The sequence below is a fragment of the Poromitra crassiceps genome (assembly GCF_964638095.1).
Source record: "Poromitra crassiceps genome assembly, chromosome: 2".
Classification (NCBI taxonomy): Eukaryota; Metazoa; Chordata; class Actinopteri; order Beryciformes; family Melamphaidae; genus Poromitra; species Poromitra crassiceps.
In genome coordinates this window covers 52,116,994-52,132,888 of record NC_139624.1, presented here as the reverse complement: position 1 = coordinate 52,132,888, position 15,895 = coordinate 52,116,994, and the positions used below count along the sequence as shown (strand labels likewise).

The following is a 15,895-nucleotide window of genomic DNA, read 5'->3' as shown; positions in this document are numbered from 1 at the left end:
ACATTGAACAATCATATGATAGAGAAATATAGAAAATGTAGAAATATAAGATAGAATGGGTGCCATGCTTTAGGGTAGAATGGGTGCCATGCTTTAGAATAGTGGGGGGGGGGGGGGGAGAGATCAGGAAAGGGAGGAGGTGGGGAGGGAGAGCAGGGGGGATGTGAGAGAGGAGAGAGCAGGAAAGTGATGAGGTGGGGAGGGAATGGGAAATGTTGGGGAGGAGAGGAGGTGGGGAAGGAGCAGGGGTAGGGGGAAAGAGGAGAGAGCAGGAGAAGGGAGGGGGAGGGAGAGCGGGGGGATGTGGGGGAGGAGAGAGCAGGGAAAGTTAAGAGGTGGGGAGGGAATGGGAAATGTGGGGGAGGAGAGAGCAGGGAAGGAGAGGTGGGGAAGGGGGAAAGAGAAAGAGAATGGGTGCCATGCTTTAGAATAGTGGGGGAGGAGAGTTCAGGAAGGGGAGGAGGTGGGGAGGGAGAACATGGGGAGTATGAGAGAGAGTATGTGGAGAGAACAGGGAAAGGAGGGGATGCCATTCTTTAGAGTAGAATGAGTGCCATGCTTTAGAGTGTGAGAGAGGAGAGAGCAGGAAAAGGGGGGAGCAAATCAGACTTTAGCCATTAACCGGAACTAACTAGAACACAGGGAATGTTTTGCTGGCGCATTGTTTTGCACATCAACTTCCCCACCCACACCAAAGGCCACATTCTTGATCTAGTCTGCTCTTCCTCTCTACCCATCTCCAACCCTCACCCTCTCTTTTTCCCTCTCTCTGACCACCACTGCATCCTCTTCTCTGCTCCCCTGCCCCTACCCCACCGCCCCAACAAACGCACTATCTCCTTCCGTAAAATCAAATCCATCGACCTACCCACTCTCTCCCAGACTATATCCTCTGCCCTCCCCCCCCTGACTCCGCCCCCTCCTCCCCTGATGACTATGCCACCCTCCTCAATTCTGCACTCACCGACTCCCTTGACTCCCTGGCCCCCCTGAAAACCTCCACAGTCTCATTCACCTCCTCCTCCCCCTGGTTCACCCCCCAACTCTGCACGATGAAACAGACCGGCCGGCAACTGGAACGACTTCACAAGAAAACCCACCTCACTGTCCATGCCGAACTCTTCAAACAGCACCTCTCCTCCTACCTTGATGCACTCCTAGCCGCCAAATCTGCCCACTTCTCCACCCTCATCAACAGCACCAACAGGAACCCCCGCACTCTCTTCTCCACTTTCAAAAAGCTCCTCCAACCCCCGGACAATAACACTCTCTCCTCCCCTGAACTCTGCAACTCATTTCTCCATGCCTTCAACAGCAAAATCTCCAGAATCCACTCCTCCCTGACTGCCTCCATCGCCAACCCCTCCGCCCCTCCCCCCCCACTATCACCTGACCTCCCCCCTCCCTCGCTGCCTTCTCCCCTGTTGACTCTTCCCTCATCACCGACATTATCACCGCCTCCAAGTCTACCACCTGCTCCCTCGACCCCCTCCCCACCCCCCTGACCAAGGCCTGCCTCCCCGCCCTCATCCCCCACCTCACTGCCCTTTTCAATCAGTCACTCTCCCAAGGTCACGTCCCCTCTGTCTACATACTCGCCGCTGTCACCCCCATCCTCAAAAAACCCACCCTCGACCCCGCCAACCTCTCCAACTACCGCCCCATCTCCAACCTACCATTCCTCTCCAAAACCCTCGAGCGCATCGTCGCCACCCAACTTCACTCCCACAACCTCTACGAACCCCTACAGTCTGGCTTCCGTCCTTACCACAGCACCGAAACCGCCCTCTCCAAAGTCATCAACGACCTCCTCACCTCCGCTGACTCTGGTGCCCTCAACATCCTAGTTCTACTCGATCTGAGCGCAGCCTTTGACACTGTGAACCACTCCATCCTCCTCCAAAGGCTGCGCCAACTGGGTGTTGAGGGCACCGCACTGGACTGGCTCACCTCATACCTCACCGACAGACAACAATTCATCTCCCTCTCCGGTCACTCCTCCACCCTCTCCTCTGTTTTGCAGGGGGTCCCCCAGGGCTCAGTCCTCGACCCCCTGCTCTTCCTCTGTTATATACTCCCCCTTGGTCACATCATCCGTCAATTCAACCTGGACTTCCACTGCTACGCCGACGACACTCAGCTCTACATCACCACCAAATCCCTCCAGAACCCACCCCTCACCCACATCGAAAACTGCATATCCGCAATAAAAACCTGGCTAACCCACAACTTCCTCCAACTCAACAGCGACAAAACTGAACTCCTCCTCATTGGCACCAAATCCACCCTCAATAAAATCAGACCCATCACCCTCACCATTGACGACTCCACCATCACCCCCTCCCCCCTGGCACGCAACCTTGGTTTCATCCTGGACCCACCCTCTCCTTCGATCCCCACGTCAGCTCCGTTGTCAAAACGTCATATTTTCATCTCCGCAACATCACCAAAGTCAGACACTGCCTCTCCCCCCCTGCTGCTCAATCCCTCATCCATGCCTTCATCTCCTCCCGCCTCGACTATTGCAACTCCCTCCTCACCGGCATCACCTCCCGTTCCCTCCATAGACTCCAGATGGTCCAAAACTCAGCTGCCCGCCTGCTCACTCACACCCGGTCCCGCGATCACATCACCCCTGTCCTCCACTCTCTCCACTGGCTCCCCGTCAAGCAACGCATCGACTTCAAATTACTCCTCACCTTCAAAGCCCTCCACAGCCTAGCCCCCCCCACCTGACTGACCTCCTCATCCCCCATCGCCCCTCCCGTACACTCCGATCCTCTTCTACTGCCACCCTCATCATCCCCCCATCCAGACTCAAAACCTTTGGTGACCGTGCTTTCTCCCGCGCCGCACCCCGACTTTGGAACTCCCTCCCCCGGACCGTCCGAGACTCTCCCTCACTCCCCACTTTCAAAACCCGACTCAAAACCTACTTGTTCTCCCAAGCTTACAACCTCCCCTACCCCTGACCACCTCCTCCAAACCATCACCCTCCGCCCCCCCATCCCCCCCTGCCCCTCCCTCCTGTTATCTTCCTCCCCTCTGCTTCTCCATACAACCTTGTCCTGAACCGCCACTGTTATTTGTAACTGTTCCTTGTAACTGTTGCCTGTTACCTGTATCTGTTGCCTGTTTCTGTTCCCTGTTGCTTGTCTTTTGTTTCTCTGTTAAGCGTCTTTGGGTCATGAAAAGCGCTATATAAAATAAATGAATTATTATTATTATTATTACAATTTCAAATATATGTTGCTTGTAGTTTGGTTATTTGCCACTTTAATCAGTCATGCCGGTATGGGGTTGTAAAAGCTGCAGCCAGGTTGATATTTACATTAGATGCAGTAGATTAGAGGTTTTTGAGCAGTTATTGCTGGCATCTATTCATTCTGCACGTGCATCAATACTTACTACTGTGTTAACCAAAGAAACGCAAACTTTTTACTGTTGTAAAAACAATAAACATGGGATGCAGAGCTGTTGATTTTCACACCAACCTATAAAATGTCTTCATTACATAAATTTGTAATAGAGATCCTACTGCATTTTCTAAGACAGTGGTTCTCAAACTTTTCATGTCAAGGACCCCTAAACTGTGCCAAATTAGACCACTGACCCTCATTTGATAAGATTATGTCCGAGAGCACCCCATCTGATAAGATTTTTGCTTTAGATGTTTTATTACAGAAAGTGTATGAAACCCATGACCAAAATAGTCACATTCTGTCATTGTGTTACTTATGGATTGAATTCACATCTGAATGAAAACATATTTGAATGATTTCAAATCCTTGACTTGCTGTGGTAAGTGATGGAAAAAAAAAAAAAATCTTTATATATATAACTTTAGTCCTGGAAAGTGAAAATGTAGACAGCGAGGGGAGGCTGGCCAGCGATGATGGTGAAAAGACAAGACAGGTAAAATCAAGCATTTTAAAACTAAATCAAAATGAATAAAATAATGTATATTGCAGCTATCGACATAGAGCTGTAGATTTTTATTGCAAGCAGTCTTCCCTCAATCTTTTCCGACTCTGAGCTGTCTCCGTGGCTAGAAAAGAACGTTGATAGTCCTCTTTGAAATGAATACTGCAAACTCGCAGGGCCCAGTCCCAGCTAATGGAGCCCTATGCTAATGCTAGCTACCTAGGCTAGCCGTAGCGCTCAATCTTTTGGGAAACAATGCGAAATAAGCGCTTTGCCCGTTCCCTCTGCTTCTCTCCTCTTCTTCGCCATGCACAAGCTAACTACACATTTAACCCTTGCCATTATCGTTTGATGAACAAACGAAGTAAAGTTGAGTAGTAGCAAGATTGCGTGAATAATGTTGTTTTTTAGCCAGCGCCCCCAGGGCCTTCTTCTTCTTCTTCTTCTATTGTTTTATGGCGGTTGGTAATCAGCTTTTTGTGCATTACCGCCACCTACTGGAGTTTGCCCTCAGGGCCTGTGGACTGGAAAACCACGAGCCCAGTGCATTGTGGGAAGTGGAGGATTTCTGCCTCCTGCAACCGCCCAGTCCCCTCCCCCCCCCCACCCCACCCCACAGAGTGGGTTTTGTTTGATTTCTCTGTGTAGAAACGACCAATTTTAAAAATTTCAACGGATTCCAACTCCATAGGTGCATTACATTTAATAGATCTTCATATTCACCAGAGTAAAGCCATTCTTTAAGTGTTCGTAAGTTCAGGGAATACTAGCTAATTAGCTAGGTGAAAAAGGGGTAAAAAGATTGGGAGTTCCACGAGGATTGATCTGAGGGATCCATGAGTCCGCATTGGTGGCATCGACCAAGAGGAGAGGAGGGGAGGATAGGGGTCGGTGGTGATGATGAGGCCAGGGAAGGGGGGGAGGGCGTCAGGCAGGCGAAGGAGTAGTGGGTAGATGAACTGCATTACTCATTATGTTTGTAGGATTCGGACACTGCTTAAAGTGTAATTAACCCCCAAAACACTTTTTTTTTTAGCTTTTAACCAAAATAGGTTGAGAGATAACAGAGAATCCTGGAATCCTCTCAAGGACCACTGGTGGTCCCCGGACCCCACATTGAGAACCACTCAACCACTTCATTGTGCAGAGAGAGAGAAGAGAGGAGGAGGCAGGGGAATGTTGTGTGTGTACGGCCCAGCTGCAACTACTCCGCTCCGCTCTCTAGCTAAACGAGAGGAAAAAGCAGGGGTGATTACATGGCACACTGCACCTTTTGACAAGAATCACGAAAAAAACCCAAACGAAAATGGAAAACTGACTTCATAGCGTTCTAGAGGACAAGTTGGACAAGTTAACGTGTTTACCTCAATGCAGAAATCTCCCATTGTGATTACATTAGAGCGTGTTCAGAGTGGGGGGGTTGTCCTGCCTCGTATTGTGCTCTGCTGCAGCCCCGGAACGATAACCTCGTGTCACCAGGCTCTTTTAACGATAGTTACATGGGAGTCAATGGCAATAAAGTAGTTTGCCACTGAATGACCAAATTGATATAACTTTCAACCATTTTGAGCAATGCTGTTTCCATACAGGCCACCAGCGTTGGCTAGTTGTTGATATAGATTTTGTAGCTCTCATATAAGGTTTTTCTTGATGCGGTGGGCAAACTGTCATGGCGTCGCTTTCCGGTAAAAAAAATTCAGAAGTTTCCTGTCTGAGCCTGGTCTGAGCACAGCCAAAGAGTATAGTGAGACAAGAGGAGGTGATCTTCGCCTTCATTTCTTGGTTTTTCCCATAGGTTTTTTCAAATCAAGCAGCATGCCGTTTCGTCACATATCTGGGGGGGTAAGTCCCCCTTTAAGTACTATGTTAAACAATATAACACTGCACTGTAAATGTGACAATGAAAGACAGGGCCTAAATAGGTCAAAGAACATGCTCTGTGCCTGCCATTACAACTTCCTTCTAGCTACTTTTTTTTTTTTTTTTTTTTTTTTTTAACCAGCTCCACCCGACCAGCCACTATGATAAATTTAGGGTGGAGTATGACATCACATCACATTTCATAATTTCCGGGTAATGAAGTAGGTTGGGCTATAAAAAATCCCCCTTTCCCCCCTTTGCATCCTCTTGGCACTGTGAAGGTAGTTCAATTTCATAGCAACCCTTTTGAAGTGGTAGCAGGTGTAACCAATACCATCAATGATGGTTCTATTCCATTTAGGCGTTCCGGTGTCAGGACCCTCGTGTTATTGGTTACACCTGCTTTGCTTCCTGCTTTACCACCTCAAAGTGGTTGGTATGAAAATGGCCTATTCTCCATACATGTGCATACAGTAATAGCTAGGCCTATATAGGCCATACTGACTGGCTGACTGTCAAACATTTCTTTGTCACTCATTTTCCTCGCTCATCTATTTTTTTTAACCCCTACCACTTTCCCCCTGCACTTTATTATGGAATTTATTCACCTTGTTTCTGTTTTCTTCCCACCTCTCTCTCTCTCTCTCTCTCTCTCTCTCTCTCTCTCTCTCTCTCTCTCTCTCTCTCTCTCTCTCTCTCTCTCTCTCTCATGTGTGTGTTTGTGTGTGTGTGTGTGTGTGTGTGTGTGTGTGTGTGGTTTTAATTATTCTTCCTCTGTCTTTCTATGCTACAGTCATGCTCCATTAATAGGAGGTAAAAATCATTGACAGCAAAAGTGGTTCTCAATGTCGGGTCCGGGGACCTCCAGGGGTCCTTGACGGGGTTCCAGGGGCTCCCCAAACAATTGATGAATTGTTCAACTTCAGCATTATTTAATTTACATGAATTTAACACAATTACAATATAGAAGAATGACTGTTTTGATCATATTTTATGTTATCTTTCTACTTACATTACAGACAGTCATGGAATTCTGGTCAAAATACACATCTGACAATAAAAAGATCATATTCTCAGATTTGTTTTCAGAGAAAGTTAGGGGTCAATGGGTCTAATGTGGACTAAATTAGGGGCCCTTGATATGAAAAGTGTTGAAAATCACTGCTCTAAAATAAAAGACATTATTTAGGTAGGAATGTTATAGCAACAATATTATAGACAGTGATACCATAAAAGGTAAATACATCTTAAAGTAGGTCTAAGATAAGCTGTAAACGTTTTACATGTGGTAGCCTAAGTGTGGAGTGGGGAGAAGGAGTGTGAGGGAGAATGTGAGAAAGATCCAGAGTGTCATCATTGTGAAGGGAATCATGCAGCGTGGGAACTCAGGGAGAGGTCTAAGAAGAGACCTAAATGTGAGGAAGTGAGACGAGAAACTAAAGAGGATAAATCAACCAGGCTGAGGATGCATGATGAGTTTTGTTTTTCTATAAGGATCAGGTAATTTTTTTTGCCTTTTTGGCAATGGTAATTAACTGTAGGCTACTGCAAAGAAGTCTGAGAAAATTGACATACTTGTGGATGCAGCAAGGACACATTGTTGTGGGGGTTTCTGGGAAAAGGTGTGCAGTGCAGGATATGTTGAGAGAAGCTTTCTGGCTCTCTCAAACATCTGAAAAGTAGAGTGTAGTAGTAGAATGGGAAATGGGTTGGAATTAATATATTTTTGTTTTTATTTTTAGTGAAGTAGAGTTCAATTCAGTTTGAATCCAGTAGTTGGCGGTAATGCAACACTTGGATGCCAACCGCCATACAACTTCAAAGAAGATGATGAAGAAGAAGTTTTGTTGCGTTCTCAGAGCACTTTTTATTTTAACAATGAAAGGAGCTGTCCATCAGCACCTAATACATCCATGATCAGCACGATCTGCACCACACATAAATCAACTAGTAATAGTAGTAAATGTTTTGTCCAGTAGAGGGCGACGCTCGTCGCTCGAATCACACGTCACGGCCCGGAAGTGTCAACATGGAGGAGAGCAGAGAATCTTCCACGAATTCACTTCTGAAAGATGGTAAAAACACACCCTTATTTTTTAGCTTTAAGCATGACGGCAGCATTTTAACGTCTTCGTTATTAGAGATGTTGTTTTTGGCCCATAGCAACACCATGGCTGAGTTTACTCATCTGTCCCATAACGTTTAACTCGTTACTGCAAAACAAACAAAAACACTTCACCTAACGTTAACGTTGACTCGTGTGTTTACAGATATCTTACAGACAGCAAAACGGGCAAAAAAAGTATTTGTACGTGTAAATTACGTTCATTCGATGCATATCAAGCTGTTGTGTCTGACCCCCCCCCCCCCCCTCCCAATACTGACTCCTAGTTTTTGCCTGTCAAGCATAATTAGTGTGTCTCTGAAAGTTGATGATTTGATTTTGATGCTAACTCCAGACGGTCCACTAGTACTATTAATATCAATAAACGGGGTAAGACCAGGATAACATTTCAAATGGGGAGAAAGACAAGAGAGTGCAGTCTGTCAAGGAATATTTTTGAATGTATAAACAGTAACACTGCATAATACACTGGCTGCACACTTCCTGTGTTTGCAGAGTGCTACACAGATTTCCTGACAGAGGAGTTTGATGTGAAGACGTACACCGCTCAGGCTATTCACCATGCCGTCATCGCTGAACAGCTGGCCAAGCTGGCACAGGGCATCAGTCAGCTGGACAAGGAGCTGCATAGCCAGGTAAACCCACACCAAGTGTTTGGATAGCATCTGCCTCTCTGAAACACATTTAGGAGCTAAACCAGTCTGCATTGTGAAATGTAAAATGCTGGAATTATCTACCTGCCCTGGTTTTATTTTCAGAATACAGTTTACTGTTTCATGGAAATTAGCACATAATTAAGCAATCCAGTTTGAATTGTTAATCGGCCCATTTGAAGCTAGCAGATTTAGCTGAACCTTTATCTTGTTTTTACATTTTACTCAAATAGGTGGCATTCTTATATATGATTGAGTGCTACTTTTGGGAGATGTTTGTTTCATGTTTTTGCCTGTTTATATCAACATATTGAGTATTGACCATTTTCAACTACAGTGGACATTATACATGAAATTAAATGTTTAAATATTGTAGACATACCAATACAGTATTCTGAATTGTGGCAGCTCTCGAATAGCAATATACATTTTAAACACAAATAATTGTGCAGCCTTACATACAGGGTTAGATACACTCTAAAATCTTAAGTCCCTGGAAACAAGCATAAATATGTGTTTTGAGTTTGTCACACCACAGAAAAATTTGTTATTAACCACCCAGCTAAACGTGAAGTTCATTTGAAGTCGCCAGGTATATAAAATGAGGTTTCAAAATCATGAAAAACTAAGCAGCTTTCTCTGCTCTGAGACTGTGTGGGCGTGTCATGCAGTTTAGCATAAATACTTGTACATGGACAATTCTTTTCATAAGTCTTATGCTAAACTGAGCTTGAATCATAAGATTTTAGAGCATATCTATATCTATCTATCTATCTATCTATCTATCTATCTATCTATCCTTAAACATCTGTTGCAGTATCAGCGGTCGGCAGTCTTATCAAATTATTTCTTATACACCAGCAGTTATTGTAGAAATCCCCACTCCATATATTTATACTGCATTTATCCTATCAGGTGGTGGCCAGACATGAAGACTTATTGGCTCAGGCAACTGGGATAGAGTCTCTTGAAGGTAAATAATCACATTTACATTCACTGCCATCATGTATTCAAATGGGATTTTTCCGATTCATTAAAATAACGTAGACTATACTGTACAGTACTGTATATATACATTGGAACAAGGCCACTGAAGTTAAGTTTGAGAAGACAGGAGAAAAATCTGTACTTGCTTTACAATGGTTTTATTCCAGTATTAACCTGTGTATTGTATGTTTACTGAGTTGTTACACTCTTATAAGTGCATTATGCATTAAAGAGATTTTAATATGCTTACAGTGTTGTGCACTTACACTACTTTTCCACATGTCAATACACATGCAGGAGCGTAGTCGAGGGTAAACACAGTTTACCCACCTCTTTGAAAGGAGGCAGAGAGTTTACTCAGTACTCACCTATTTCCAGATCACCTGTATCAATCAAGGGGGAAACAAGGTGGGTAAACTACTCACCTTGGATAGTTTACCCACCTCTGTATTTACCACTACACGCCTGTACACGTTACTTCACTGGAATACAAAGTTTTACACTTTTTCCTTGTTTTCTGAAGCACGTTTTAGACTATTGCAATACCCAGGTTTTACCACAAGAGGGTGGCCAGCGTCCTTTAGTTAAATAAACTGGACAACTGACAATAATCAAGTATTCAAATGTATTGAAAGAAAACAAAATGTGTGTTTTTAAAAGTTTGTTTTGTTTATTTCAGGGGTCCTTCAGATGATGCAGACCAGGATCAGTGCCCTGCAGGGAGCTGTTGACAGGTAAACATGTCTTCCTATGGTATTAGTCACATTATATGTTTTGTTTTGTTTTGTTTACCTGCGTTCCCATAGATACAGTTGACTGAAAATACACTGTTCACACAGGACTTGAACATCCTTCAAGTTTCGTGGATTTGAGAGAAATAAAATGAGGCCTTAAACGTTTTTGAAAACGAATGGATGGTCTTCTTGAAAGTAGTTTAATTTTTTTAATTAAAATATAGCACCCACATTTATCAATATTCCTCAGCTCTCTGGACTTCTGTCTTCTCAAAGAAGAGATGTTGTCTTATGAGATCAAATCCACAGACCAGAAACTGAGAATTGATCTATGCAGGACCTTCCTTCTAAATCAAATATAGTTTGGTTATTGTTGCATGGATGGAAGTGATGTACCGGATGGAATTGAGACTCAAGCTGCAAGTGTTTACCTCAAGTATGTGGGCCACCAGCATAGGTTTAGTGCTGGTGTAACGTGGGGGAACGGCATTCCCACACTTCTCCAAGGGCTGTTTTGTGCGTTATTATTTACGTCAGCCTGAAGAAGAGTGCGACTGTGACGCGTTATTGTGGAACCCACCACGGTTCTTCCCAAGGAAGAAAAACAACAAACACCTGAATAATGTCATGGGCAAACTGGAGGAGTGCAGAAACGCCCGTTGAGCCGTGGGTGGCGGCAGTACAAATCAATTGGCAACTTTGATGATATTTCATCTGCGCATTGAAGCTGTGGTCTCCCCCCTGTGCGTAATTGGGCAGCGCCAGCTCACCTGATCCAGCCGCTTTGATCTCTGTTACAGCTCCCGATTCGTACGCTACAAGCTGATATGAACTTATATTGCTACAATTAACGCATTAACTCATTCATGGCCAAAGACGTCTTTGACGTGTTATCAGGAATAGCCCAGAGGGCCAATGACGTGTTTGACGTGTTTTTGTTTTTATTAGTACAGCGCGTAGTTCAAAGACTTCCCCAGCCTGTGACATGTTATCAGGTCCCTAGCCTCAAAGACAAAGCCGACAACACGTTATCAAACACATACCGCAGCTGTTGTTTTGAAATGGAAGAGAAGGAGAAAACAGAGAAACGCTGCCTGTTGCATAGAGGAGAAACGCCATTGAAACACCCCTCTGCATGCTGCGCTGGTCGCCTCTGCTGCAGGGCGAACCTGGATTGAGTTGTTCGCGCTAGTCAAACCAACATGATCGATCCGGTCCAGCGCCTGGTCCCAAAGCCAAGCCGACCCCGTTCCTGTGTCGCAGCATTCGTCCCAGCCCGAACGAGAGGAGGAAAACGATGCAGAGGCAGAGGAGGCTAGACGCTGATCTCAGACCAGTTTGGTGTTCGCCTCCTATGCTAATTTGCGGGGCGATCAGTAGTGTTCCCTGGGAAGAGGTGCGATCCAGCAGCAGCTGTGGACAGAACTCTCCAGTTTAGGACTGCCAATATTTAGCACAGGCCAAAGGTTTTCATAATTGTTGGTCATCTTTCAAGACCCACAGTAAATTATCTATTAGCACCAAAGTGATTTGCAATACCTCAAAATGAAGATGTACGTCTCTGGGTTCACCAGGGAAAAAAAAGTGAGCTTTTAGCATGTTCTGTACTCTACGTATATCCATTTATATACACCCTGTTTTCACCAAAAAGGTCTCTCTGAGAAGACAAACAGGAGAAAAGGCCATTTTTGTAAAAGACACAATCTCAGGCAGAACTCGCTCTCAATTCTTTTATTTTGAACTGTATTGACATCAGACATGTAAATATTATTCGTTATGACACAAATGACAAAAAAAAAATATATATACAGTATATATATATATATATATATACATGAAGTGCTTTTTTTACATTCAACAATACAGTTTACTCAGTGTGACTGAGTGTGCAGACAGACACACAGACAGACAGACAGACAGACAGACAGACAGACAGACACACACACCGACAGACAGACAGACAGACAGACACACACACACACACACACACACACACACACACACACACACACACACACACACACATGATCGCCCTTTTATCTTCGTTGCGTGATTTCTAACCCCACATAGGATAAGCAATAACCACGCCCTGTGGCGCCGGGATTGGCCAGGAGCAACACTGGAGGGCACGCAGCCCAGCGATTTCATGAACCAACTGAATAGCTCGAGAACGGACAGCGGGCTGCTGTGACTGCCGCTTCTGCCTTGTTAGCTGTTGTGTCCATGTCTCCCTGTCCTATCAGTATCCTCCCTGCTATTTGATCGTTCCCGTTTTCCCCTCGGCTATTCAACACGTCCTCACCGCCCTCTGGAGTCTGGATTACCCGTCAAACTGATCGATCATTTCCTCATTCCTCCGATGATCAAACACATCTCTCTGGATTACTTTCTCCCGGCTGGCACAGAGGAAGGCGACCAGCTCTGCAGCGCGCAGTGGGGCGTTTCAATGGCGTTTCTCCTGTCTGCAGAAGGAAGCGTTTATCCGTTTTCTGATTTTGCTCCTGCTCAATTTCAAAACAACAGCTGCGGTATGTGTTTGTTCACGTGTTGTCTTAGATGCTAGGGACCTGATACTATGTCACAGGCTGGGTAAGTGTTTGAACCTCGCGCTGCACTAATAAAACCAAAAACACGTCAAACACGTCTTTGGCGTGGATGGCTATTTCTGATAACACGTCAAAGACGTCTTTGGCGGTGAATGAGTTAACAAAACAGTCAACGCCATGTTTTCTTCTTCCTCATGCAGGATAAGGACAAAGATTGTTGACCCGTACAACAAGATCGTGGCCAGGACTACCCAGCTCGCCAGATTGCAGGTAAGACTCACCACACATTTGATGATGATGGTATGATGATTCAAGATATTTATTCTCACTCTGTTGTACAAGTACACACAGGAAATTCTCATACTAGGGGGCTCCATTACATACATAGTGCAAGTACAGTTGGTACTTAATCACAACAGTAATAGTGTAATATATGTATATACGTAAATAAGGCAAACCGTGAAAAACACAATCGAATAGAAATAAAAGTACAATAGGATAAAAATATATCGCCACTTGTCATTAGAAGGTGCAGTCAAGAGTTTTGATTTGTTTCACACTTTTTGGTCGCTGCATAATTCAATTTGTGTTACAGACAGTAGGCTCTTTCACACACAGATCGCGCAAAATTGCAGTTTAAGGAGTCCCGCAAAGCCCGTAGCCTCGCCACAGAAATTGCTTTCACACAGAGCCAAGCAGCACGGCCACATTCCCGTCCTGCAGTGTACTTTCAGGTGAAATCCCCCGCTCCCGGATTGAAAGGCGAGCACCACTCGCATGGTGGGCGGACTCGCCTTAATATCAAAACGGGCTCCGCCGCGGAGTGCATCTGCCGACTTTCTGGCAGCGAAGTGTTGCATGTAGGGCTGCAACAACTAATCGATTAAATCGATTAAAATCGATGATTAAATTCGTTGGCAACGAATTTGATTATCGATTCGTTGCCTCGCGATTAGTTGGACCGCAGAGCCATCTGTTTTGTTGATAAAAAACAACAGCTGACCGCAGCTGCTACGGCGCAGTGCTGGCTACGTCACTCCCTGGCCCCGCTGTCGCGGAGCCGACTACGTCACTCGCCCTGCGCACGCGCAGTAAACGACAAACGAGTTGAAACATGGCCGAAAAGGAGAAAGCAGCGCGACCCAAAACTTCGCAAGTTTGGGAACACTTCGTATTGACTGGCACTGGAAATAAAAAGTCTGCTACGTGCAAAATGTGCAAAGCCGATCTTGCATGGCATGGCAGCACAACGGCCCTGCGTGAACACCTGAAACGCAAACATGTTGGATCATTGGATGATGGTGCCGGTGAAGGGCGCTCAGCAGCGGGGTAAGTTAACGTTACTACTAGGGCTGGGACGGATCAGAAAACCCACGGATCGGATCGCGTGACGGATTTTGAGCCACGGATCACGGATTTTTCGGATCAGCAAAAAAAAAAAGACAATAGACAAATAATATGACTTTGTTTCCCATTTATTACGAACAATTTAAAGGAACTTTAACACACTTTAACCAGACCTGAGCTTATAACATAAAATTGCCTCTGTGCCACATCTTCAAAAAATAAAGGCAGACGGTCAGACCTGAGCTTATAACACAACAAGCAGCCACATCTTCAGAAAATAAAGGCAGACGGTCAGACCTGAGCTTATAACACAACAAGCAGCCACATCTTCAGAAAATAAAGACAGACGGTCAGACCTGAGCTTAACACAACAAGCAGCCAAATTAGAAGGCGGCGCTCAAATTCTTTTTCAGAAATATGAGAATGTCTACATTCTCTGGGTTGAGGCAAGACCTCTTTGCAGTCACTATGTCCCCTGCTGTGGAGAACACCCTCTCGCTAGGAACTGAAGTGCCAGGCACCGCGAGGTAGCACCTTGCCATCATGGCAATGTGAGGGTATTTTGGCTCATTCATTTTCCACCATGCCAGGGGATCACCATCCACTGCAATGCTGTCTGCTGCCCTGTAGGATGCCACCTCCTCTTTAATGGTGTTGGCAAAGCTCTTCTTCTTGCCTATCTGCTGGCTCGAGATGAAGGTGTCCCCGAAAAGCTCCTCCATGGCCGACTTCTTTTGTGGAGGAGATGGAGAGGAGTCTGCTCCTGTCTGCTCTGTGGCTCCTTGACCCTGAAAAAACAAAACGAAGAAAATAACAAAAAGGAGAAAACCATTACAAACAAATGATTTAATTTCATATTTCATAGAACTATAATTGTGGCATTATTAACATTTAATAAAAGCCATCATTATATCAAATGATTATTCTAATAGCAATACCATACACTAAGACTAGACTGCTGTATTTATTTATTTATTTATTTATTTATGTATGTATTTATTTATGAACAAAATACCTCTTCACTGTCTTCAGTGGCCACAATCTCAGTGGTGAGATCAGTGTATGTCTTCCGGCGTAGGGCAGGGTCAAGGTGAGACAGGGACTTGAACCTTGGATCCAGTGCAGTGGATCTGTGAAGGTAGTCATGTAGATTTAGGGGGTATCTCGGGCTCAGGTCCTCTCTAATGGCATCCTTGACATCTCTGGTGATGGAGCTGTCTTCCTCACTTGGGATCAGGGATTTTAGGAGAGTTGCTTTCAGAGGTAGGATCAGAGACACAGATGGTGCAGTTTCAGTGCTCAACAGGGTTGTGACTGTTTTGAGGGGTTTGAGCACCTGGAGGACCTCTTCTGCCACTTTCACATCATTATCAGACAAGGTGACGATGTCTTTGACATTTTTTTTCAGGGTCTTGTCTGTGACTGCAGCGTATATAGGTGCCTGCTGCTCAAGATAGCGCTCCAACATGTCATATGTTGAGTTCCATCTTGTTGGGACATCATGGATGAGCTTGTGCTGCTCAAACTGCTGATCTTCTTTTTTCAGTAGCAGTTCTTGCTTGGTTTTAAGCACATGAGCGGCTGTTGTGCTTCGGTGGAAGAAGGAAACCACCTTCCTGATCCTCCCTAGGATGCGGTCCATCTGGTTCACTGATATTCCACTTTGGGATGCTAAATTTATCACATGTGCAAAGCAAGGTATGTGTGGCCCCAGACCAG

The 15,895-nt window shown here is 45.2% G+C and overlaps 1 protein-coding gene across 1 annotated transcript in view; it reads left to right on the top strand.

The window, feature by feature from the left end:
- Nucleotides 1–7,801: 7,801 nt before the first annotated feature.
- The window catches only part of cog5 (component of oligomeric golgi complex 5), a 130,441-nt gene continuing 122,347 nt past the window's right edge, over nt 7,802–15,895 (top strand). Inside the window, exons 1-5 of the mRNA XM_083658754.1 lie at nt 7,802–7,859; nt 8,405–8,544; nt 9,478–9,535; nt 10,229–10,283; nt 13,030–13,099. Of these exons, the coding sequence (XP_083514880.1) occupies nt 7,814–7,859; nt 8,405–8,544; nt 9,478–9,535; nt 10,229–10,283; nt 13,030–13,099 (369 nt within the window). The 5' untranslated portion in view covers nt 7,802–7,813. The remainder of the gene's footprint in view (nt 7,860–8,404; nt 8,545–9,477; nt 9,536–10,228; nt 10,284–13,029; nt 13,100–15,895) is intronic.